At 44.3% G+C, this 23,526-nt stretch overlaps 1 protein-coding gene across 1 annotated transcript; it reads right to left on the reverse strand.

Annotated features, from left to right (window-relative positions):
- Positions 1–647: 647 nt before the first annotated feature.
- Positions 648–21,753, reverse strand: arhgef3 (Rho guanine nucleotide exchange factor (GEF) 3). Its single transcript, XM_057328042.1, has 8 exons — positions 21,562–21,753; positions 8,199–8,261; positions 7,717–7,813; positions 5,800–5,876; positions 5,055–5,312; positions 4,674–4,844; positions 3,335–3,525; positions 648–672 (listed from the first exon to the last, which is right to left on the reverse strand). The coding sequence occupies exons 1-8, from the start codon at positions 21,751–21,753 to the stop codon at positions 648–650; spliced, it is 1,074 nt and encodes a 357-aa protein (XP_057184025.1).
- Between the last annotated feature and the right edge of the window lie 1,773 nt (positions 21,754–23,526).

Consider the following 23,526-nt stretch of genomic DNA (forward strand, 5'->3'; position numbering starts at 1 on the left):
TAACATCAGTTGATCAGGCCACTGGATGATCAGGGCCCGTATTCACAAAACATTGTATCTTAGCACTTAAATCAGAAGTAAATGATAGGTGAATAACAATGGTGTACAAGCCCCTAACCTTGTTTGTAGGCTTAAACTTTTGAACTGTTGATTGAAATGATCGAAATGTTGTCCCAGGGTTAACATGGTGTTGCCCGCCCCAAGGACATATATCACTTGGCAAAATCAGCAAAGCCTGGCATAGTTAGTAAGCTTGATAATATCATCAATAGCAACGAGGTCAAATCTGCCCTTTTTCACTTGGCAAAATAATTAAGGGTTTGGGCTGGGTAAAGGCTTCTTCTACAAAAATGTTGTCCTAGGGTCAACAAAGTATGTCGCGCCAAGTACTGTACATCTCCCACTTGGCAAAATCAGTTTGATCAACTATGCCCACAGTGATTGGCTAGTAGGGGATGGATCTCTGTCAGTGAAGATAAAAAAGTTGCCATGTTCAAATGAAGACAATAATATGCGGGCTAAGTGTCACTAATTCAACAAGTATAAGTTCAGCTAATCTTACATGTCTCCATCTCATAAATAATGAACAAATAAGCAACATTTTAATTAACAGACTAGAACAATCATAGCTGATAGTAATGTCCTTTTTAAAAGTTCATTTTCATAAAATTTCTAAAATGTTTAAGTTCTGCGGCAGATTGCCGGTGTATAGTCATTTTAGGATTGTTGTAAATTAGTCTAAGAGGCTTGGGAGTCCTCTTACTACCCTTAACTTTTCACAGATTTAGGATCTGATTTTAGCGCTAAATGCTTTGTGAAATATTCTCAGAGCAAAATTTAGGAGCCCTAAATTAGGATTGACACGGCACACCCATTATTTTTCAGAGTTTCTCCTATTTTAGCTTTAAGATGTCTTGTGAATATGAGCCCTAATCACATTTTTTTGTGATAACAAATGTGCCTAGACACACAGGTAAAGCATCTAAAAACACTATGTCCAGCGTCAAGAGCCCAACAAAACAAATGTGATCACCATAATGGTGATTTTAAATGAAACAACATGAACATATCTGTTAATTCTTAACAAGAGCTTTTGTAGATGTATGACAGAAAGAAAGTCAAACTGCTTTATCATTTTAAGTGCAATTGTCAAAAAAACAGGTGAACCACGTGTAAAAGAATAATATGTCAAATTTGTATTCACATTAAGTACACTGCCTTGTTTTATGGATTTTGGTTTTCTTACAGTGTATGTAAAGAGCTGCAGAAAATGATGAAGATAGCAAGATAGAGGACATCTCGGCTTGGATGAAAGAGCATCACCTCCAGCTGAACCCTGCCAAGACAGAACTACTCGTGTTTCCGGCACACCCCACGGTGCAACGCGATCTCACCATCCGACTTGGCAATACCACAATCACTCCTTACAAAACAGCCAGGAACCTCGGAGTCATATTTGATGAACAGCTGTCCTTCAATGATCACATTGCAAAGACAACGCGGTCATGCCGATATGCCTTATTCAACATTAGAAAGGTTAGACCCTATCTCACTGAGCATGCGGCACAACTCCTTGTCCAGGCCCTGGTAATCTCAAGGTTGGACTACTGCAATGCTCTCCTTGCTGGTCTTCCTGCAAAGGCTATCAAACCGCTCCAGCTGGTTCAGAACGCAGCAGCACGCCTCATCTTCCAAACAGTCCAAAAGGGCTCATGTGACGCCCCTTTTCATCTCTCTCCACTGGCTACCGGTTGAAGCCCGTATCAGATTCAAGTCACTAATGCTTGCCTACAGGACTATCACTGGATCTGCACCGGCATACTTTCACACCCTCCTACTCCCCATCAAGATCCCTGCGTTCAGCAAACCAGCGGCGTCTTGTACTGCCTTCCCATAAGGGCAGTAAATGGCTTTCCCGCTCATTCTCCTTCACAACTCCTTCCTGGTGGAACATTCTTCCTAATTCGGTCCGGTCAACCACATCTCACAACATTCAAAAAACTACTTAAAACCCACCTCTTCTGTGAATACTTGACAGACAAATGAAAAAAAAAAAAAACAGTAACCCTCTCGCTTTCTCTCAACAGGTAGTGGTCTAGCTTTTGGTAAAACTAGTAACTTTGTATTGGCACCTATTGCACTATTGATCCTGTATGACTTATCACTTATTGCTCCTTATACTCTTTGTAAGTCGCTTTGGATAAAAGCGTCTGCTAAATGACTAAATGTAAATGTAAATGTAGATATGTTCTAATAAACAACAAAATGTTTTGTTTTTTAAAGCTTGCTGTGTACCCAAAAATAACTGCATGGGGAAAACTGACAAAACTGTAAGTATTTTAGGGTGTAATGTTCCAGTAGATTGATCACTTAACATTTTTAGAATGTTTTTTTATCCCACCTTTTAGATCAACATTCTGGGAGCAAAAAGAAAACTATTTAAAAAACGTTAGGGACAAGTTCTAGAAATGTTATTACCAGTCATTTTAGAATGTTTTTAGAAAATGTTATCCTACCTTTTAGGTCAACATTCTGGAAACAAAAATAAAACTACTCGCTGAAAACATTTAGGGTGGACAATGTTTTAGAAATGTTATTAGATGCGATTTTAAATTTTTTTAGAATATTTTCCTATCATTCAAGAGAACGTTCTGGGAACTCAAATAAAACTATCCGCTGAAAACGGTATAAGAATGTTAAAGTATAATGTTACATCAATGTTACCACTAAACGTGTTTAGAATGTTTTTATAGAATATTTTCCTATCATTCAAGAGAACGTTCTGGGAACTAAAATAAAACTACCCGCTAAAAACAGTAATGCAACATTGCTTGGTAATATTCTCAGAACATTTTTAGAACAAAAAAATTCTAGCTGGGTAAAGTCGTGCACGCGTCTACGTACGCACATGTTGTGAATTAGACGGAAAGTTTTCGTGAGGAGTTCAAATACGAAAAAATCTACACAATTATTAGTGAATGAGACTCATTGTTCTCAAATAACGTTGTGAATTAATCCCATGGAGAACATTGTAGCGACGTGGTAAACAGATCTTCAGATAACCCAGACAATGGTACAAAGTTGAATTTGGATCAGGAGGGGCATTAGCTTAGCAGGTATAACGGCCACCTGCTTAAGAGACATGGCTGAGCACACAGATTCTCAATTTTTCAGTGAATACAGAAATGAAGCTTGTGACTGGAAATCGGCTTAAAAATCAGTTAGTAAGACTAGTGTGTAATATGATCTAGGTTTGGGGAGTAGTATTTTTAGGGCAAAGTGGCTTAGAAAAGGGTCATAATATGACATATAAATCCCCCATGCAGGATGAAACTCACTCCGTTCATTGTTACTGAAGGCTCCTCTAATGGAGCCGCCCAATCGGATCTCTCCGTCCTGCAGGTCTTTCCAATCCAGATCTCGCACTGGGACCGGCTGCCGGTAAAGCTGATACCACAGCTGCTCATTATGTGTGATTGCCCGTGTGATCACCAAAATGTCCTGAAACAGGAACACGTGCAGCTTCTGCACATACAGAGAGATTTGATTGATACTGGGACACACAGTTGTTTTATAAAAACAAGTGCATAGTTGACAAGTTAAATTGTTCACCAAGATGGTCTACATGTCTAGATGGATGAACTGTAGTCTATTGTAGTACAAATCTGAAAGAATAGCGAGTTGACCTTTTATAACCACAGTGACATTGAGGTTTCTTTAAATGATTGTTGGGTGCCACAGGTCTATCATAAACCTCAAGAGCTTCTTAAATGTGAATCCGCGACCGCAGAACTCAGCAGAAGACGAAAGATTTTAGCACTCGTCATTGACAAATATACACACAACATGAGCACTAGGATGGGCTGTTTGCTGTGAGGGATTTGAAGGAGCCTGAGGACGAACGATTTGATATGAGATGTTTTAAATGAAACGAACCGCGCATTAGTTCATGAACTGTCATTTATCTGTTGATTATTTGAGACTGTGCTGGCTCATTTCAAATCCGTTCACAGCAAGACTGAATGACAGGCAAATGCTCTTGTTAAGTTTTATTTTAAGTTATATATTTACATATATAACTATTTACATATATTGTGTTGTCAACATGAGGAAAACTGTCATTAATACACACTAAACCCTTCATAAGACCGTATTAACAGCCCTTTCTTTTTGCTTTTAAACAATAAAATATACAAAATAATATATAATATAAATATAGTATTGACATGCACATTTTCAGTTGATCCAAATAAATTCAGAGTACCAGTTTGGCCTAGTGTATTCAGAGTTTAAACATTCTCTGCACCAATTAATAACAAAGCTTCTTTGTATAGGCGCTGCCTCTTTTAAATGATGAGGAAAACCAAATCTGCTGTCACCTGCAGTTAAATGCACAGACAGGTAGCATTTAAGACAATTTGAACACATTTACATACAAATAAAAACACATTTAAAACTATTACACGAAATGTCTGCAGATTTTTCTAAATGAAAAAAGTCTGATTTTGTATGGCCCTGCCATTAATGGTTACAGCAGTATAATGGAAATATACTGTACGTTTCCAGTGATGAAAGTACAGTGATGACGAATTATTTTCTTGGCCATTGACGATTTCTTTACTGACATCTGACTGGCAACTGAGTAGACTTAATTAAAAGACTGAAGTTCTTACGGCTCCTCTGTTGTTCTTTAGTTCTCCATGGCAGCTGAGGACTCTTGATCTGTCGATTAACAGATCCCTCCGTCCGCTCTCCAGATACAGCAAACGCTCTTTATAGTATCGGCACTCTGACTCACCTGTCTGTGTATTAATGGCAGCTACAATGCTTTGGATCATTGAAATCTACAAAAGTCCAAAAAGCAACAGAGAATACAGATATACTAGAAGACTCTTGAACCAATATAATTGTTATCATAATAAAAAAGATAATTTTATTAAACTTTGACTAAGTTTCTTACTTCCTTAAAAAATCTAAGAACAAAATGGCAATACAGTTACAGTGAACAAAATGCCAAAGACAAATAAGTTTATTGCAAACTGTAATGAACTCACGGCTTCATCAAGGTTTTGGCAGTCGGGATGGTCGTTGGGAGTGTGTTTTTGGATCTCTTTCAGGAGCAGCGGGTATTTGACCAGTCGACTGCGTGGGATGTCCAGAAAGTTCCAGAGATCTAGTTTGCGACTGAAAGGCGATTCCAGACAGCGCTGAAGGAAGTCTTGAACCCGATGGTCCTGTTTCTTATGATCCAGCAATGCTTTTGCTGCTACCTGGTTACTGCAGTAACTATTGTAGCGTTCAAGACAAGGAAGCTGAAAAGAAACAAAAACAACGCTCTGCTGATTTCAAAGAAAATGTTTATTGTCGTTACAAAACATGGACTAGACAATGCTAATGGATTTCCACAGAGCAAATGCTTTCAAGGGCTGTTCAGGATGATTTTCAGGATGTGAATCCACATAATCCAAAACAGATGCACAAAACAGTTGAGGCTAACAACTAAAGCTGTGTTACATAACCTCAAATGAATGGAAAAAAAACTATGAATGAAAAAAAAACTGGCTGAATGAAAAAAAACTGGCTGAAACTCTGCTTAACCCTAAATGCCAAAGCATCACACATCATGCCTTCTTCATGTCATCACTTGTTCTGAATCATTCCCTTTTTTTTATAAAAAGTGACTTATCTGATTTGGCAATGGTTTTGCTTTAAAAAAAGTGATTTATGACAACCTCTAACTGCGCAACATGTTATTGTTACTTCGGTTGCTGTTTTAGTTTGACAAGAAGCTGCTCTCACCCAGTTCACTAAAATATGACCCACATGATCGGTCGAGCCGTCCGGCTTCCTGGCGTCTTTCAGTCGACTCAGAAGTTCTACAAAATAAGAGATTTAAATTCAAAGCTTTTATTGTCATATGCACAGTTCCCTGTATAATAATATTCTTACTTTGCTCTTCACTGTGCATGTTTTTAAAATAATAAGAATAAAAAATACAGACCCTTCATTCTGTTATGCATATGGATTGTGTCCTAATGAGTCATGAAATATTTCATAAAGTAAAAAAAACATTCTGTGTTAATCCAAAGTTTGGTCATGCTGTTTTCTATTTCTGTGCCTGTACACTGAGTAGCCATGTCCATAAATCTCAGTGAAAGTGTTACATTATATATCACAAACTGTACCTAGACAGGCTAAGCTCACAGCATCGAGCGCCACCTTGTGGCTCAAGGTAATCAATGCACGGAGGTCAAATTAATTGAACCCTCAACTGATGTTGAATAATGTTTAGTTCACATTTGCCATTCACATACAGTATATTGGATCATTTAACTTAACTCCTATTCTAAACATTAACATTAAAGTGTTTACAAACCCCAATAAGTAGAGTAAGCCAAGAAACCAAGAACCCCTAAAGGTGTTAACAGAAATTTTCATCTGCCTAACCCAGTAAACATACAGTAGTGTCTGCACTAGTCAATTAAGTTATTGTAAATTAAATTTACGAAGTTAAACAAATAGAGTGTATTACAGTAATTTATGACTTAAAAGATTTTTGACAAAAAAGTTACATACATCCACTTCCCTTTCACCTTTGAATACGGCACAGATTTGTTGCATTGTTTCGACACCCTTTTGCAAAGAGTCAACATTAATTTCTGTTCAGAGTTGCATTACCCTGTGGCCAATACATTGTTTTGATGATGGATTTGTTTGACTCTGTGACAGCCAGTTCATGTGTGCAAATCTTAGTTGTTTCCTGTGTTTAATGCAGGATAATAATTTGACTCACAGAAACCCAGACATGTTCAAGGCCACGGGATACGCCTTCTGACAGTGATCACTATAACATGATTTAATCATAACCTTTTAAGTATTTTTAGCTAGGTTATGTATAATATAGACAGAAATAAATCAAACCGCAACCTTATTGATTCGGTGTGTTTATTTGTCCATCATATTTTCTGCTGTGGTGCTTGTGACTGCTGTGCTCTCTGTTGTAAAAGCCTGCTACACCTGAGGTGTAGTCAAAGACCTTGACTTTTTCAGCTGTTGTACTAGCCTTTGTTTTAACATATTTAAGTCGAAATCAAAAACCTTTCTATAGACATATTTCATGGTTATTGCCATCTTGTTCGTCATGTCCTCTGGATCATGGTAAAGAGCAGAGACTGCTGGCAGTGAGTTGTACTGACAGATTTCAATGATAATAAGTGAAATAGTGAAAGTGACCTATTAGTCAGATATGGTGACCCATACCCGAAATGTGACCTCTGCTGAGAGTAGTGAACAAACGCACAGCAATTGGTGAACACACATACACCCGGAGCAGTGGGCAGCTATCACTGCAGCGCCCGGGGAGCAAGTAGGGGTAAGGTGCCTTGCTCAAGGGCACCTCAGTCGTTACCCGCCGGCCCTGAGGATCGAACCAGCAACCTTCTGGTCACGATTCCGACTCTCTAACCATCAGGGCATCTATGCTCTTTCGTTTGTATGTTGCTTGTGATAAAAGCATCTGCAAAATGAATAAATTCAAAATTTAATGTCCATTTTCATTTTTTTTAGTCAGCAAAGTGCCTCATGCCAGTTGACATTGTAAGGGGTCTATTTTGTGTTTTGCTTTTAGTGCGGACAAAAAAATTACTCTACATGTTGGACCTGGTTAGGATACAGTTTAACACACACACTAGTAAGTGAACATCCATCTTTGCTCACCTTCATGCAGAGGTATGAGGGAGTCCAGTGTGCCGAAGATTTGATTGAGCTCAAGCTCCGTCATGATAGACAGTTTTAGCATAGGATCACGGTATGCCTGAAACCACATCTTACATCAGACAAACAACACTGAAACACTCAGGAGTGTTGATAGGGCACTGAAAGTATTTGGGAATGTAAGCACATAAACATATTGAATGTTGAAACGCATTTTACCTCTGGACAAATGACTCGATAACTGATCACTTAGCACAGCCTTAGCAACTTACACACGCTACATCCCACCATGTGTTTGTCTGGTGAGTATTTGTTTTAACTATGACAGAATCAATGCTCTTCTTCTGCCTACCGGTCATGTCATTTGACCTCTGACCTGTCAGCATGAGATGGTGATTTTATGAGCATATACGGAAACTGTACTCCAAGTCTCAAAAGGAGCTGTGTGTTTTAATGCTTTACACTGCATGAATAACACAGTGTACCTTCTTGGCCAACTTCAGGTCTTCAACCAGGTCCTGTTCACCCTGAGACAGCTCAAAGATGGCCTAACGAACAGATGACAGAAGAGACGTGACGAGAGATAAGGGGTAACTTTAGTAAAAGATGCAATCACATAATATATCAAAAGACCATGAAAGAAGTTCAAAATACCGCCCCCCCAAGGTGTTTTTTAAACACCTTCAACATTTCTCACATTATCACAGTTTATTGGCTATAGTTTAGAAAATGGTAATAAAATGTGACAAGAACTTAAATTAAACTGTGTCAGAACAAATTCATCTTGATAATGTCAGATAACTTTTATAGAAAGGTATATGGGTAGTTGACGAATAAATCGTACATGTGTCCTATGGTGTGACATAGCAAAATGTAGAAAAAAAACTGTTAATATTACATTATTTTATATTATTACTATTTACATTTATCATATAAAATAGCTTAAGAGAGATTTATCTTCATTGTTGCCATCACACCATTGGATAAATTTGCATATTAGTCTGTCAACTGCCCATGTACTGGATTTGGTTGAATAGCTGTCAGCTGTTCAATTTAAGTACACAATTAGATAATACCAATTTAGGGCAACCAATTACCAAGCGATGCTTAAATTTGATCAGTCTGTAGGGTCGCATTAGCAATTAAATAAAAAAAAAAAAAGTAAGCAAAACATGGTCAGGTCAAAGTGTCTAAATAATTTGGTCCCAAAATTGAATATATTTTACTGATAGGCCACTGTGTGAAGAATTTTTGGGGTATAATGTCACAGTTTATTTTGCTATCCTCACTTATATAATTGAACCACAGCATCCTACCCCCTTAAAAATGATATCTGGCATCTAAATATTTTTTGGTTTGACTGTAAAAGTAGGGGTGGGAATCCTTTGGTCCCTCATGATTCAATTCGGAATCGATTCTCGACGTGCTAATTTGTACATTTGTGACATCATCATGTCACACTTGCATTCAAAGTCACAATAGTGTTGGCTTTTTTGCTTTATTTACATACTTTATTTTAATGCAACTAACCGCCCAATAAATTGACATTTGTGAATCGATTCAGAATCATCCACATTCGCATCGCGATACATACAAGAATCGTCTTGGTTACGGATGTAACCTCAGTTCCCTGATGGAGGGAACGAGACATTGTGTCGAGCCAACAGATGGGGTTCGCTCTTGAGAACCTATCAACTTCTGACTAGTTTAGAAAAGGCCAATGAAATTGGCGAATGAAATTTGCATGCCGGACTCCGCCCCCGGATATCCGGGTATAAAAGGGAGATGGCGTGCTGCATTCATTCACCTTTTGGTCTGAGGAGCCTGAGCATCCCTCGACCGATGCGGCGGGCGGCCAGCGTTGTGGCAAGAAGGACACAACGTCTCGTTCCCTCCATCAGGGAACTGAGGTTACATCCGTAACCCAGACGTTCCCTTTCTGTTGGTCTCTCGACATTGTGTCGAGCCGACAGATGGGGTTCCTATGGAAAACGCCACAGCGCTGTGCCGCGTCACAATCTCTAGGGAGCGATGCTGACTGGCCTGGGCGAGTCAGGTGTGAGTGCTAGCGCGAAATTGTAACCGTCCAGTGGAGAAGTAGGGGGTCCCAGAGCTTTTTGGAAAAAGGTGGGAAGCCCCTGCCACCGGCCGTCACGGGTGAGGGCCTTGATTCTCTAACAGCGAGAAGCCGCCTGGCACCGTAAGGGCCACTGGGTAAGCATTAATCCCCCCAGGGGGAAAATGCTACAGAGACCACTACCTAACATAGGGAGGAATTAGTGGAGACACCACATGGTCTCACCATCAGGGGAGAACTCATGGGAAAACGTGCGGACTGAAGGAGTTAACTGCAAGGTGGAGGTCCACCTAGGGAGATCATGGGTTGCCGAGGTGGGAACCATTTAAGAGGATACATCAGACGGAACCGCCCAAGGGGGGGGGGGGATGGTGGAGACGTGGGTTTACCACGTCTGGAGCACTAGGTCCGGTTAGAGCTATGTGGTAGATAACTCAACTGTTCCCCGGCCTAAAGGGGCAGGGCTGCTCTGCCCAGCCTGCCCCCAGGAAGGTGCTAGTGATGGATGGAATGCCTGTTCTTTACCCAGTGGGGAAAGAAGGGAGGCGTAAATAGCCGCTGATCCCCCTAGAGGAAGGGGGAAGGGCTTTCACAGGCGTACGCCCTACCAGATGCCGGTCCTACACGTTGCCCTGCAGGACGCGGGCTGACACCGGTTCCACGCGTATGTATTAGAACCTCACGAAGGTGTTGGGCGTAGCTCAACCCGCAGCTCTGCAGATGTCTGCCAGAGAGGTGCCCTGAGCCAGTGCCCATGAGGAGTGTGCCTCACTCCCAATGGGCAGGAGCGATTTTGAGATCGGTATGCTGTAGCGACGGCATCCACGATCCAGTGCGCCAGCCTCTGTTTGGAGACAGGCCTCCCCTTCTGCTGATCTCCAAAACAGACAAAGAGCTGCTCAGAGCATCTGAAGCTCTGTGTGCGGTCCAAGTAGAGGCGCAGTGTGCGTACTGGACACAACACGGATGGGTTGGGTCTTCCTCCCCAGGTGGGGAGCGCCTGCAGGTTCACCACTTGGTCTCTATGGGGAGTGGTGGGAACTTTGGGCACGTAGCCGGGCCGGGGTCTCAGGATAACGTGAGAATCACCGGGCCCGAGTTCTAGGCAATCTGTGGACATGGAGGGTGCTTGTAGGTCCCCTACCCTCTTGGAGGTGAGCGTCATCAGGAGAGCAGTCTTTATCGTGAGGTGAGAAAGAGCGGCAGCTCCGAGGGGCTCGAAGGGGGGGCATTTTGAGGCCCACCACCTAGGTCACAAGAGGGTACGGAGCGCGGATGAGGCAGTAGCCTTCTAGTGCCCCTTAGGAACCTAATGACCAGGTCGTGCTGTCCCAGAGGCTTCCCAGAGGCTTCCCAGCAACTGGGTCGTGATGAGCGGCCGTAGCGGCTACATACACTCCTAGTGTAGAGGGGGAGAGATTACTCTCCAGTCTCTCTTGAGGAAGGGACTGCACGTTCTCGATCGAGCAACTCCGCGGGACTTCTCTCCGAGAAGAGCACCAGGACGAGAAGAGGCGCCACTTATGGGCGTATAGCCGCCTAGTGGCCGAGGCCCTAGCCTGAGTGATGTCCCAACCACCGCAGGGGGTGGGCCACTCAGGATCTCCTCGTCCCGTCCAGACATGGAGGTTCCAGGGGTCTGCCTGGGATGCCGAAACGTGCCCCTTCCCCTGGGAAAGCAGGTCCTTCGCCAGGGGGAGCGGCCAGGGGGGAGTTGTTGTCAAGAGCCTTAGCTCCGAGAACCAAGTCCGGTTAGGCCAATAGGGCGTAACTAGTACCACTTGATGCTCCTCTTCCCTGGCCTTGCACAAGAGCTGTGCAATGAGGCTCACTGGGGGGAAGGCGTACTTCCGCTTACCCTGCGGCCAGCTGTGCACTAGGGTATCTGTGCCTAGGGGTCCCTCGGTCAGGGAGTACCAAAGCGGAAATGGGAGGAGTCCAGGGAGGCAACATGTCCACCTGCGCCTGGCCGAACTGCTCCCATATAAGCTGGACTGCGCAGGGATGGACTTCGCCACTCTCCGCGAGGCGTCGACTGACAAGAGAGCGCGTCGGCTGTCTGGTTCAGGTCGCCTGGGATGTGTGTGGCTCGCAGGGAGCTGATCACCTGCTGACTCCAGAGGAGGAGGCGTCGGGCGAGTCGTGTTAGCTGCCGTGAGTGAATGCCACCCTGACCGGACCAGCACGTGCTTGCCCTGCACGAGAGGTTGCCACCTCTTCAGTGCAAGTAGCACAGCCAACAACTCTAGGCAGTTGATATGCCAACGCAGGCGGGAGCCCGTCCACCGCCCCGACACTGCGTGCCCATTGCACACGGCACCCCAACCCTGCAGGGAGGCATCCATCATCACCACAACGTGCCTTGCCCCTGCCCTAGAGGGACCCTGTCCGCAAGAAGGTCATTGAAGACCAGGGGGTCAGGGTGCGTCGGCAGAAAGGCGTGATGACCATGCGCCTGCTGCCGGTGTGCCACGCTCTCCAGGGAACCCGTCTCTGTAGCCAGTGTTGGTGCGGTCGCATGTGCATTGACCCGAGGGGGACCACCCCCACCGAGGATGCCATGTGCCCAGGAGCCTCTGAAGTGTTTCAGGCAGTTCAACACTGACTGAGCGTGCTCTGAGTCAGTCACTCTGTCATGGAGACAGAGTCGAGTTCCATACCGAGAAAGAGGATGCTCTGCACAGGGGAGAGCTTGCTCTTTTCTCGGTTGACCTGTGGTCCCAACCGATCTAGGTGCCGGAGCACTAGGTCCCTGTGTGTACACAACAGATCTCGCGAGTGTGCCCAGATGAGCCAGTCGTCGAGATAGTTAGTACCCGCACTCTTCTCTCCCCATGGGGAGTGAGGGCGGCTTGCACAATCTTCGTGAAGACTCGTGGGGAAGGGACAGACCGAAAGGGAGGACTCTGTACTGATACGCCCACCTGAAAGCGAGACATGAAAGTAAGCGTCCTTCAGGTCGATTGCCATGAACCAATCTTGACATCTGGTAGATGACAGGATGCGCTTCTGCGTGAGCATCCTGAACGGCAGCTTGAGTAGGTGCCTGTTCAGGGTACGCAGATCTAGCAACCCCCTTTTTTGGGGACGATGAAGTACGGGCTGCAGAACCCGTTGAACATCTCGGCCCGAGGGACGAGCACGATTGCTTGCCAGAGGGGTGGTGACCCTGGCCCGAAGCACGGGAGCATCCTTGCCTCTGACTGAGGTAAGAGGATGTCCCGAACTTGAGCGGGCGTCTGGTAAGTTGGATCACGTAGCCCGTGACGGATCGTATCCCGTAGCCACCGTGACGGTTTGGGGACTCTAGTCAGGCTCCCAGGGACCGAGACCGGGGCTAGGGGTACGATCTGCTTCATCGACCTCCCAGGGGGTGGTTCAATGGCTGGCAGTGCGGATTCCTTGCCGTGGGGAAGCCCCCGGGGAGGAGATCGGCTCTGCTGACTTACCTGCCTGGCGATGATGTAGCACAACGCACTGTCGACTGAGAGTGCTGAGGGCTATTGATTATCCTAGACATTGGGTCTCGCCGTGATGCAACGTCGAGTTGCCGAACACCATCGTGTAGAGGGTGAGAGCAGCTGTGATATACACCCAGAGAGAGAGAACTCTTAAGAGAGTGGGCCGTTGGGGGCAGGGCAGGAACCATCCCAGATCGACCACCCAGCGTGGAATGGCTGGGGTCTGGCCCGATGTTATTCACGATCTCCCCGGTGTCTTCCCATGAGGCCCGCTGCTTTTGCCGCGGCTGCTGACGGGGCGTTGGTCTCCTCCTCGATGTCTCTTCCTGGGGGCCGCCTGAGTGGGGGGCACCAGAGCCGGAGGGCGTCGAAGAGGACTCGGCCCCCCGAGGGAGGGAGCTCCGAGGAATCACCGGAGTTGGATGGGACAACCCCCGATGCTGCAAGGGACATCTCATCATTATCACGCACCGTTTCCGAATACGTGGTTGAGGAACAAGACGGTGGGACCATCTCCTGGGGAACGGTCAGACGAGCGAGATGAGGTGCGGACGGTCCGTGAGCCAGTGGCTGGCGGATTAACGCTCACAGTGATCCTCATATCACCCTCGCTGCTTGCCGTAGCGGATGGCAGGGCCGTAGTCCTGCCGTCATGGAATGGGGAGCAGATGAGGTGGTGGCTGAGTCCCGTGGGAACACAGTCACCCGTGACGCAATGTCTGAATCGTCAACCACCCGCAGTGCGGGCAGGACGTATCCACAACGTCTGCCCCAGCGTACTGGAAGCAGACATCGTGTCCGTCCCCCTCCTCGATGAGTGTGTTGCACCCATGAGAACAGCGGGACATGCCACGCTGGAGAAATTTGCTCTTTTAGAGAAAAAAACTTGAACTCTTCCGGCACTGCCGAGACGCCCAGGGGAAGTCGCTGCAGGAAGGGACAGTCCGCTGCATCACGTCATAAGGTTCCAGCAGTAATTCGGCGTAGAGATGAAGTCTCGAAGTCAGTCAGAGTGAAGGCTCCGAAGAACAAAAGGTGAATGAATGCAGCACGCAGTCTCCCTTTTATACCCAGATATCCGGGGGCGGAGTCCAGCATGCAAATTTCATTCGCCAATTTCATTGGCCTTTTCTAAACTAGTCAGAAGTTGATAGGTTCTCAAGAGCGAACCCCATCTGTCGGCTCGACACAACGTCGAGAGACCGACAGAAAGGGAACAATTTCTTCCCCCACCCCTTTGAAAAAGAAAAGTCAACCTGACGTTGGTAGCTCATTGCTAAGATGCTCTGAATAACTGCTAGAGTGTTCTGCTCAGGTATGATTACTTGGTTCCTAAGGTGTTGGGTGGTAACTAGCTTGAAAGGTGGTTTCTCAGTCTGTATGACATTTTTGTCTTTACTTTTTGTATAGGTAGGTCCCTCATTCAATGTAAATCTACAGTGTCTAAAATAGTATGTAAATATGACTTCCCATAATAGGAGGTATCATTCATGTCCATAGCAAATTAGCAATGGTACAGGATGAGTTATGTGCCAAAGTTTGATTAAATGTTTTGAAACTGTTTTGAGCTTGTTAAAACTGGTCATTTGCTGGTCCTTAGTTGGTCATGATCTTGTTTAAGATTGTCATGTGCTGGTCTTAAGCTAGTCCTAAACAACTACATCCTAGCTCAGGACCAGCTCATAAGCAGCTTAAGCCCGGGACACACCAAGCCGATGATCGGACGTCTTGCAATGTCAGGTGGTTTTTAAGCATCGGTTCGCTTTAGTTTTGGTGGTGTGTTCTGCACGTCACCTCTAGTCAGATGGTTTTTGGCGATTCTGCATGTCGAATTGGCTGCGGACCTTGTCGGAGAGAGAAAGAGTCCTCAGATTGGCTGTTCAGTTTAGCGAATGGGAACACAAGCAAAAAAAAAAACAGACGAATCCAAACGGCATTATCCTCGCTTTCACCCATTTAGTGAGGTTTGTTCTTATCCGTTTCTTTCCTTTCTGACAGGAAAATGAGCAAGGTCTGATAATGCCAGTGCAGATTATAATTTAGTACCCATACCTGAAAAAAACAACACAAACCTCTCCGCAATGAGCTCGGCTTGTGTAAACAATGGTGAACGCTGCTTGCTTGTATATCAACAGATCTAACTTTTTCGGCTTTCCTGTTTGAATGTCAAGCACCATCTGCTGGTATGGAAAAGTAATGTTCTCAGACGGTAATCGCTAGTTGATTGTCGACTGTAGTCTGTGCGGTGTGTCCTGGCCTATAAACTAGCTCATAACCAGCTAAGGACCAGCACATGACCAGCTTAATCCAGTTCAAACCAGTTATGCTTCAAAACATACCTTACCAGCATATGCTGTTTTTTTATTCAACAGGTAGGTATTTGTTATTGCACTCATTAGGAAATCAACCTACCCGTGAATTATATACAGATAATACTAAACATTAAACAGCAACATTGGTATTTTACACTCAATAAATTACACAAAGCAGTTTAAAGTGTGCTTCAAATGAGAAAACTACAACTTTACAGTCATATACAGTGACCCTGGGAAAAGTTTTACTTCCACATGCTGCTATCTGATGAAACCAACAGCACAACCTTCTTAACCTGTGCCATGTTTAAAGGGGGCTTGCAACGGTGTTTCATGCATTCTGACTTATTTAAAATGTTAAACATGCAGGCTTCTCATGCTTAACCTGGTCAACTTCTCAAAAAACGAGTTGGACATATGACGTAGTGTTTCTGTGCTTGATACCTACATTTAAACACCACCAAGACTAGGGAGATGGTGGTGGATTATAGGAGGCCAAGGCCACAACACGAGCCTTTAATCATCAAGGTCGACTGTGTGGAGATTACAAAAACATATAAATATCTGGGAGTGCTGTTGGATGAGAAATTAGACTGGACTGCTAATACGGATGCTTTGTGTAGGAAAGCACAGAGCCGCTTGTATTTTCTAAGAAGTCTGGCTTCCTTTAATATCTGCAAAAGGATGCTGCAGATGTTTTATCAATCTGTTGTGGCAAGTGCCCTCTTCTATGCGGTGGTGTGCTGGGGAGGCAGCATCAAGAAAAGGGATACATCTCGTCTGGAAAAGCTGGTGAGGAAGGCGGGCTCTGTGGTGGGCTCAGAGCTGGACAGTTTAACATCTGTGGCCAAGCAACGTGCGCTAAATAGGCTCTTGTCAATAATGGACAATCCATTACACCCGCTGCATAGTGTTACCTGGATTTGTGGACAAAAACAGAAGAAAACGTGGCTAGAAAATGCCTATGTGTGACCAGAGTGTGAGTTCAGTGCAGCTGGCAACACTGTTAATTCCCCCCACAACCTATTAAACGAGAGAAAATAAACTATTGCAGTAAGTCAATAGCATTAATCCAATGCTGTTATTTACATTTATATTTATTAATTTGGTAAATGCTTTTATCCAAAGCGACTTACAAGTAGAAGAGCATATAAACATTTTGTCAACACGCTAAACAATACTGTTAGTTTACAAGGCCATGCTACTAGGAGGACTAAAGCTGGAGTACGTTTTTTTTTAGACAGACAGACAGACAGTTATTGGTTAGTCAAATAAATGGGGAACAAGTATGTTTTGAGCTTTTTTTTGAAAGTTGTGAAGGATGCAGCAGCTCAGGTGGAGGCTGGCAGTTCATTGCACCATAGGGGAACTGAATGAGTAAAGGTTTTTGCAAGCAATTTGGTGCCTCGTTGTGATGGAACAACCAGGCGTCACTCATTTTCAGATCGAAGGTGACAGGAGGGGATGTAGACCTGGAGCAGTGAGTTAAGGTAAATGGGCGAATTTGCCGTTATCGTTCTGAAGGCCAGTGTCAGAGATTTCAACTTGATGCAGGCAGCAACTGGCAGCCAGTGAAGTGAAATCAGGAGGAGTGTTACATGGGTTCTTTTAGGCTGATTGAAAACTAGACATGCAGCTGCATTCTGGATCATTCACAACGGCTTGACTGCATTGGTTGGAAGGCCGGCCAGAAGAGAATTGCAGTAGTCCAGTCTTGATATTACCAGAGCTTGGACTAGCAGCTGAGAGGCATGCTCCGTCAGGAACGGCCTGATTTTCCTTGATTGCCAAAAACAATGGCAAATATCAGACCCCATACAATGTATACAATTATAAACTCTCTCTGGTGCGAGGACAAGCCCGAGTCACGCAAATAAAAAAAATGCTCTCTCACGTGCAGAAAACTCAGACCCGATATCTTATAATGTCATGATCTTGCCACAAGACTCGAAAATCATGACAAGAAGAGGCAGGACCATGACAGAACCCCCCCTTAAAGAACACCCCACAGGCGTTCCCTAAGTGAGCACACTAACGTGACAAGACTGACAGACATGAGGACAGGCACCATAAACATAGAACAGAACAAACTGGGGCAGAGCTGACATGACAACGAAGGGGTTGGGGTTGGACAACAAGATAAACATTAACGGGATGGGAGGGGGAGGAATGGACAGGTCAAACTTGGGAACACTAGGCTTGGGCAGGACAGGAGGTGGGGACTTAGGAGGGGCTGGGGCTTGCTTCCTAGAGCGGGGCGGAGGGGTGGGGCGAGAAGAGCTAGGCGTGGTAGGGGAAGCTGGGGACAATACCGACTGGGCTGCTGGCTGGACAAGGCTGGGTGCCGGCTGGGCTGCCGGCTGGACAAGGCTGGGCGCTGGCTGGGCTGCCGGCTGGACAAGGCTGGGCACCGGCTGCTGGAGGCTAGCTGCTAGACCGGGCTGGATGCCGGTTGAATCGCCGGCTGGAGTGCCAGCTGGACAGGACAGGGTGCCGGCTGGACTGCCGGCTTAATCACCGGCTGGACCGCAGAGGAAGAGCCCTGACCCTGCTCTGGCCAGCGGACTTGTGGCAGGTTGGAGTGAAGCGGCAGGGAGTGTGGTAGGCTGGACGCATCGGATGCCGACTCCCACGACTCCATCCTACCACCCTTGCCACGAAGCCCAGTGGCCAGAGCAGGGTCTGCAGGGCCTGGAACGTCTGCCGCTGAGTTCCTCAGGGTCACCATGGCCAGGGAATAACTCTCCGGGATTGTGGACAATGGAGGCTGAGACTTGGCTGGAGGTGAGGTCCTGGACTCGTCTCGGTTGAACAGGAACCTCACCATATCACCGAAGCCCAGGGGCTTAAGAAACCGGGTCTCACTAGCGGTGAGGGGCTCAATGAGGCCGCTGTTAAAAATGAGCTTAAGCTCTCTCTCATTGAACTCCGTCCCCACCGCCTGTCAGGAAGTCCCGAGCATACACCCGCACATCCGGGTCCCTCTGTTGGATGCCGAACAGAAGGTGGGCTTGCCGAGATCGCAGCGGGGAATGTTCACCATCCCTTGCTGCCTGATGGGTTCGGTTTGGTCGGTTCATTCTGTCACGGTTTAGGACAGAACCCAAGCGCAGGCAGACGAAGGGTTAACAAATAACTTTTATTAATATAAAATATAAACCCACGACAGGGAAAACACAAATAACAAAACAAGAATGCAAACTTAAGCTTCCCACAAGGGGGACCAAACAAACAATGTTCAAAAATCAAATAATAAGTCCAAAACACGACTAGGAAATGGCAAACAGGAACAAGGTAAACAGTAACAGGGTAATACACAAGACGACACGACGCAGGTACTCATGAAAGGCATACAATGAACCGACAAGGAATAGTGAAACAAGGGAGTTTATAAGTCGAACACTAACTAGGGAATAATGACAAATGGGGGGTGGCGGGCAGGTGACGGGAATCAAACACTAAGTGAAACTAACAGAAAACAAGGGGGTGGGGCCAAGAGACGAGACACCGGAGAGAATGCTTGACACGTCAAAACAAAACAATGCCATGCTCCTCTCCACATTAAACACGTGGGTCTGTCATGATCCTGCCACAAGACTCGAAAATCATTACAAGAAGAGGCAGGACCACGACATATAAACTATTTCAACACAAAGACATGGACAATACGCATTTGTAATATTAATTTGCATGGACAAACAGCCAACTATTGTCTATGGAATCAGCTATCGCCAAAATGTCTGACTATCATTGATACATGATAGTATCATCAATCGGAACAACCTTAATGTTACACAAACGTTGTGCAGTTCCTGGCTGTATAAAACAAGCATCTTTGCACAGGCTTCCAAAGGACCCCCATGTCAGAGAGAAATGGATTGTTTATTTTTAGTCAACATCTAAGTTGTTTTACACTAAACAAGAATCCCGCAAACTGTAAGTAATGTATTTCATATAAATACTACTTTGCAACTGGTAACAATCTGTTATATGCCCGGAATCAAAATTTGATTCGCTAGTTATGTTGATTGACATCTGATTTCACCTCTCGTTGAACAACGCTTTTATTTTGACGTTCGGGGGCCCATGCTTGCACGTGACGTCACCGCACACGAAATTCATGCGAGTCTAGTTGAGAACGGAAAAAAGTTGTGCGATGGATTGTACAGCGCGAAATCTGAGATTTCGTTTCAAAGACTGACGAAAGAGAGAAAACAAGCAAATGGACCGCTGCAATTTGCTAAACAAATGGAATATTCAAAAGTACCCGCTTGCTTGCTAGCCATTTCAAGTCCGACCCACCCAGGTACGTTTTCTTGTTGAACCATACCATTATAGTGTTATCTACCTACTTTCTAACCTTACACTTTTAAATGCTGCGTAAATGTGAAGTTTTCCCAGCGTTTTCTAACCTTAGATAAATATAAACAGTGTTGGGAGAGATCCTCTATTTCTTTTAACATTCTAAGCAGGTGTACTTCATACAAACTTTAGAAGGAAGAAATACATTTCCCTCTTTAGCCTTGGCTTTAGGATTTCTAAACAACTTTTCATTGTGTAAGTTTATGTTAGGCTCCATTAACAGATAGTAAATCGGTTCCCAACATAACATACATTGTTTACATCAGGGTTGGAAATTAACAGAGGCTTTGGAAAAAAATGACAAGAAGGTGAACAAATCTGCTCTCCAAGTTCAAGACAAAAGAGGAAAAACAATCCATGCATAATAAAAAACTAGCTATGACAGCCGCAATCTAATTAAGATTAGCTGAAAATGAACGAATGTGGATGCTCGCTTCTTTGCTCTGCTATAGCTTTGAGCATTACAGCCAATCAAGTTCAGGGTATCAAATTCTGACCAATCAGAGGCATTTAAATGCTTCACAGGTTAAGAAGAGCTGTGCTGGACTGCGTCACGCTCAAAAAGTTTATCATTAACCACGTACAGATACGATGTAAGAAAGAGATTCATTAGTCAGACTCTTTACTGTATTACCTGAAGCCATTGAGTGTTTTAGTGATGTTGGATGTTCTTTGTTTGTTTTTTATATATTTCCCGTTTGAATAACTGCTTTTTATGTTCCTTAGAGAATCAAAAAAGCAATAAAACAGCAATTAAATAATTCATAAACACTTCTCAGCTTGTTTTGTAGCGTGTAAAGCGTGTGACAAGTGTTCATGTATCCTAATATCTGAAAGTAATAATCAAGATGACAACATCAAGGGCAATAATCAGCATCAATGATTTTGTTTTAATCTTGCAGTCCTATGGAATGAGTTTATGTTTTATCAGATATATGCTGCTCTGATCCACATCAGTTTATAGACACCTCTGGTGCTGCTTTGTTTCTGTTTAAATTAAACAAGTTATCAGGGTTAAACTATGTTTTCAACATATTCATTATTTATTTCATCTACACACATTTAGAAGTAAATTATCACTTGTACCTCTTATCAGCAATCCTAGGATTTTTTTTTAAATAATTTGATGCCAGGTCAGGGTTACACACACATTTTCATGGTCTGTGGACCCCCTGAAGTAGCCTTGGCCACCCCCTGGCCACCCCATATATAAAACTCTAACTCCGCCACTGCAGGCAACGCGTCTCTCTCTGATCTGACAATACAATATACACCAGCATATGTTATAAACATCTTGGTATAATGTCGTTAATCTATGATAATCGCTGTTTTTAGTGATAAACTGTGATTATCCAGCAGCACGACTTTCAGCAGCAGCTGTCAATAATAGAAGTGGGCAGTTACACTGAAGGCTCTTAAAGGAGAAACACACAAATCTGACTTTTTCCTGTGAGGATTAAAAACAGGCTCTGAAAAAAGGCTCTTTGGGGGCAAATTTTTTATGTACTATTATAATTACACCTCAGACAACAAAATAAAATAAAATAAACAATTATGCCCTGACCCCTTTAAAATGTACATATTTTATAAAAGTTTAATCACAATGAAGTGTGAGGTTCAACTGATCTGATCTTACCTCTTGTCTCTTGATGTCTTTAGAGGACAGCATATGTCCCAGCCCCACATCAAAGGTCTCACTCCATAGTTTACCGTCACATCGTTTGGTGATAGCAGGAGCTGTCTGTCTGCTCCATGGTCGTGGTGCGATGGTCTCAGATCTGCCCTCATTGCGGAAACTGATGGAACGCTGGTGGTAAAGAGGAACCATGCATACCTAATTTAATACTAGTAAGAGGCTTTAAAAGAAACACAAATGAAGGGTTCTGTAGTGTTCATATGTTTATGTGCCTTATCTAGAGGTGTTAGACCACAGCCAGCAACTCATTCCTCCTACAGTATCAGCAGAGGGAGCCATCTGCTAAGTATTAAACTAAATGCATAAGGCACACTTTTCTGGAAACACTTCTGCATGTTCGAAGTCGTCATCTGATTGGTTGAATTTCACAGGATTTCCTGGAGACATGCGTGTCGCGTTCTTTAACGGTCCGCCTGGAAACAACACGAAGCCGTCTGATCTAAGAAGTAAGCTTTCATGTTTACACCGGTTGCTACAAGAATTCAACATGATCGACTGACACGTTCGTGAATGTACACCGGTCTGTTACTGCGGGGACATTTCCACGCCTCTAAACAAGACGCTGCACAAAACGAAACGTGATTGGTTGCTTTACCTGTCAGTCATATGGCCTCTTGGGCAGGCCTTGGCCAAAGAAAGCGGCGATAAGTTCCTGGCTACACGAGACTAGGTTGTTAGTGGCAGCTCCTGACCAAAAATTTAGGTGGGGTGGATTCTGCAGGGGCGTATTGTAGGCTATATGACTTACGATTAACTGCTAGTTGTCTAAGTTGTACATTCAAATGACTATACACATTCAGAACACTTTTGGTCTTGTGTCTTTACACAACTAAGCCTGAGGGTGGCATTCTAATAGTGAGAGCCAGACTAAAATTATACATAAAAATTATTTTAGAAAACACATTTTAGTATTGTGTTAGACAATTCATTTAAAATGTTATGAGCTATGTAAACTATTTAAAGGTTATTGTTTTTGGTTTGTTTTTAATATTTTTGTATAATTGCATTTCCTTAGTTGCTGTTTTTCAGTTGTAATTTTGCAATATTTTGTATATTCTTATTTATTTTCATGTTATTCACAAGAGCACGCTTAAATTTAAAAGGATTTTAAAATTCTGTCATCATTTACTCTCCCTCAGATTGTTCCAAAAAGGAGCACTCAGTCTCACACTCATTGTCTGGTCTAACACGTTAGCTACAGACTTCATTCTTACCAACGAAGCTATTACCTTCTAGTTCTCCAAGTCTTCGAGTTCTCCAAGTTCCCCAAGTCGTCTTTCCACCCAAGAGGTTTATCGTCATCGGATGCACCATTTACCTTCGTCTGCACCAGTACCTATACTCACCTGCACTCCCTTGATTCCCACGTCTGCCATCCACGATCTCCTGTAACATTAAGGACAGTATTAACACATATTCTCCTCGCTCTGTGTTTATAACCTGAAGTGTCAATAAATATCCCTGAAGTCGAAAGTTACCTCTTTGTCTGAGTGGTATCATAACAGAAGACCAGACCGCTTCAAGATGAACACACCGGATCCTTTCCAGGAGATCGTGGATGCACTCAAGAGGGCACTCTCCACTCCATCTGCTGCACTTCCGCATACCATCAACCTACACACTTCCTCTGCTGCAATCGCCAGTCCCATGGTCCCTCCAGCTCCCTACTCTGGTCTGGTGGAGGATTGCAATGGGTTTGTTCTCCAGTGCACCCTCTACATTCAAAATAATGCTCACTGTTTTCCCACAGAATCTTCCAAAATCGCCTTGGTCATTTCACTCCTCACCGGCCAGGTTTTGCAATGGGCGGAGCCAATATGGAATTAAGCGGGACCTCCTATTCAAACACTCTCCCAGTTCCTTCGGTATTTCAAGGAGGTTTTTGGACCGTGCACTGGAGACCCA

The sequence above is a fragment of the Triplophysa rosa genome, unplaced genomic scaffold, assembly GCF_024868665.1.
Source record: "Triplophysa rosa unplaced genomic scaffold, Trosa_1v2 scaffold358_ERROPOS64066+, whole genome shotgun sequence".
NCBI lineage: Eukaryota > Metazoa > Chordata > Actinopteri > Cypriniformes > Nemacheilidae > Triplophysa > Triplophysa rosa.

Bases quoted from the DNA above. Each gene is read 5' to 3' on its own strand.
- arhgef3 (XM_057328042.1), bottom strand. From the start codon at position 21,753: ATGGTTCCTCTTTACCACCAGCGTTCCATCAGTTTCCGCAATGAGGGC. The intron at 5,313-5,799 runs GTGAGAGCAGCT...GTTTCTTTTCAG, and splicing joins GTCATATTTTAGTGAACTGG to CTTCCTTGTCTTGAACGCTA. The intron at 673-3,334 runs GTTTCATCCTGC...TAAACATTTTAG, and splicing joins AGTAACAATGAACGGAGTGA to AAATTTTATGAAAATGAACT.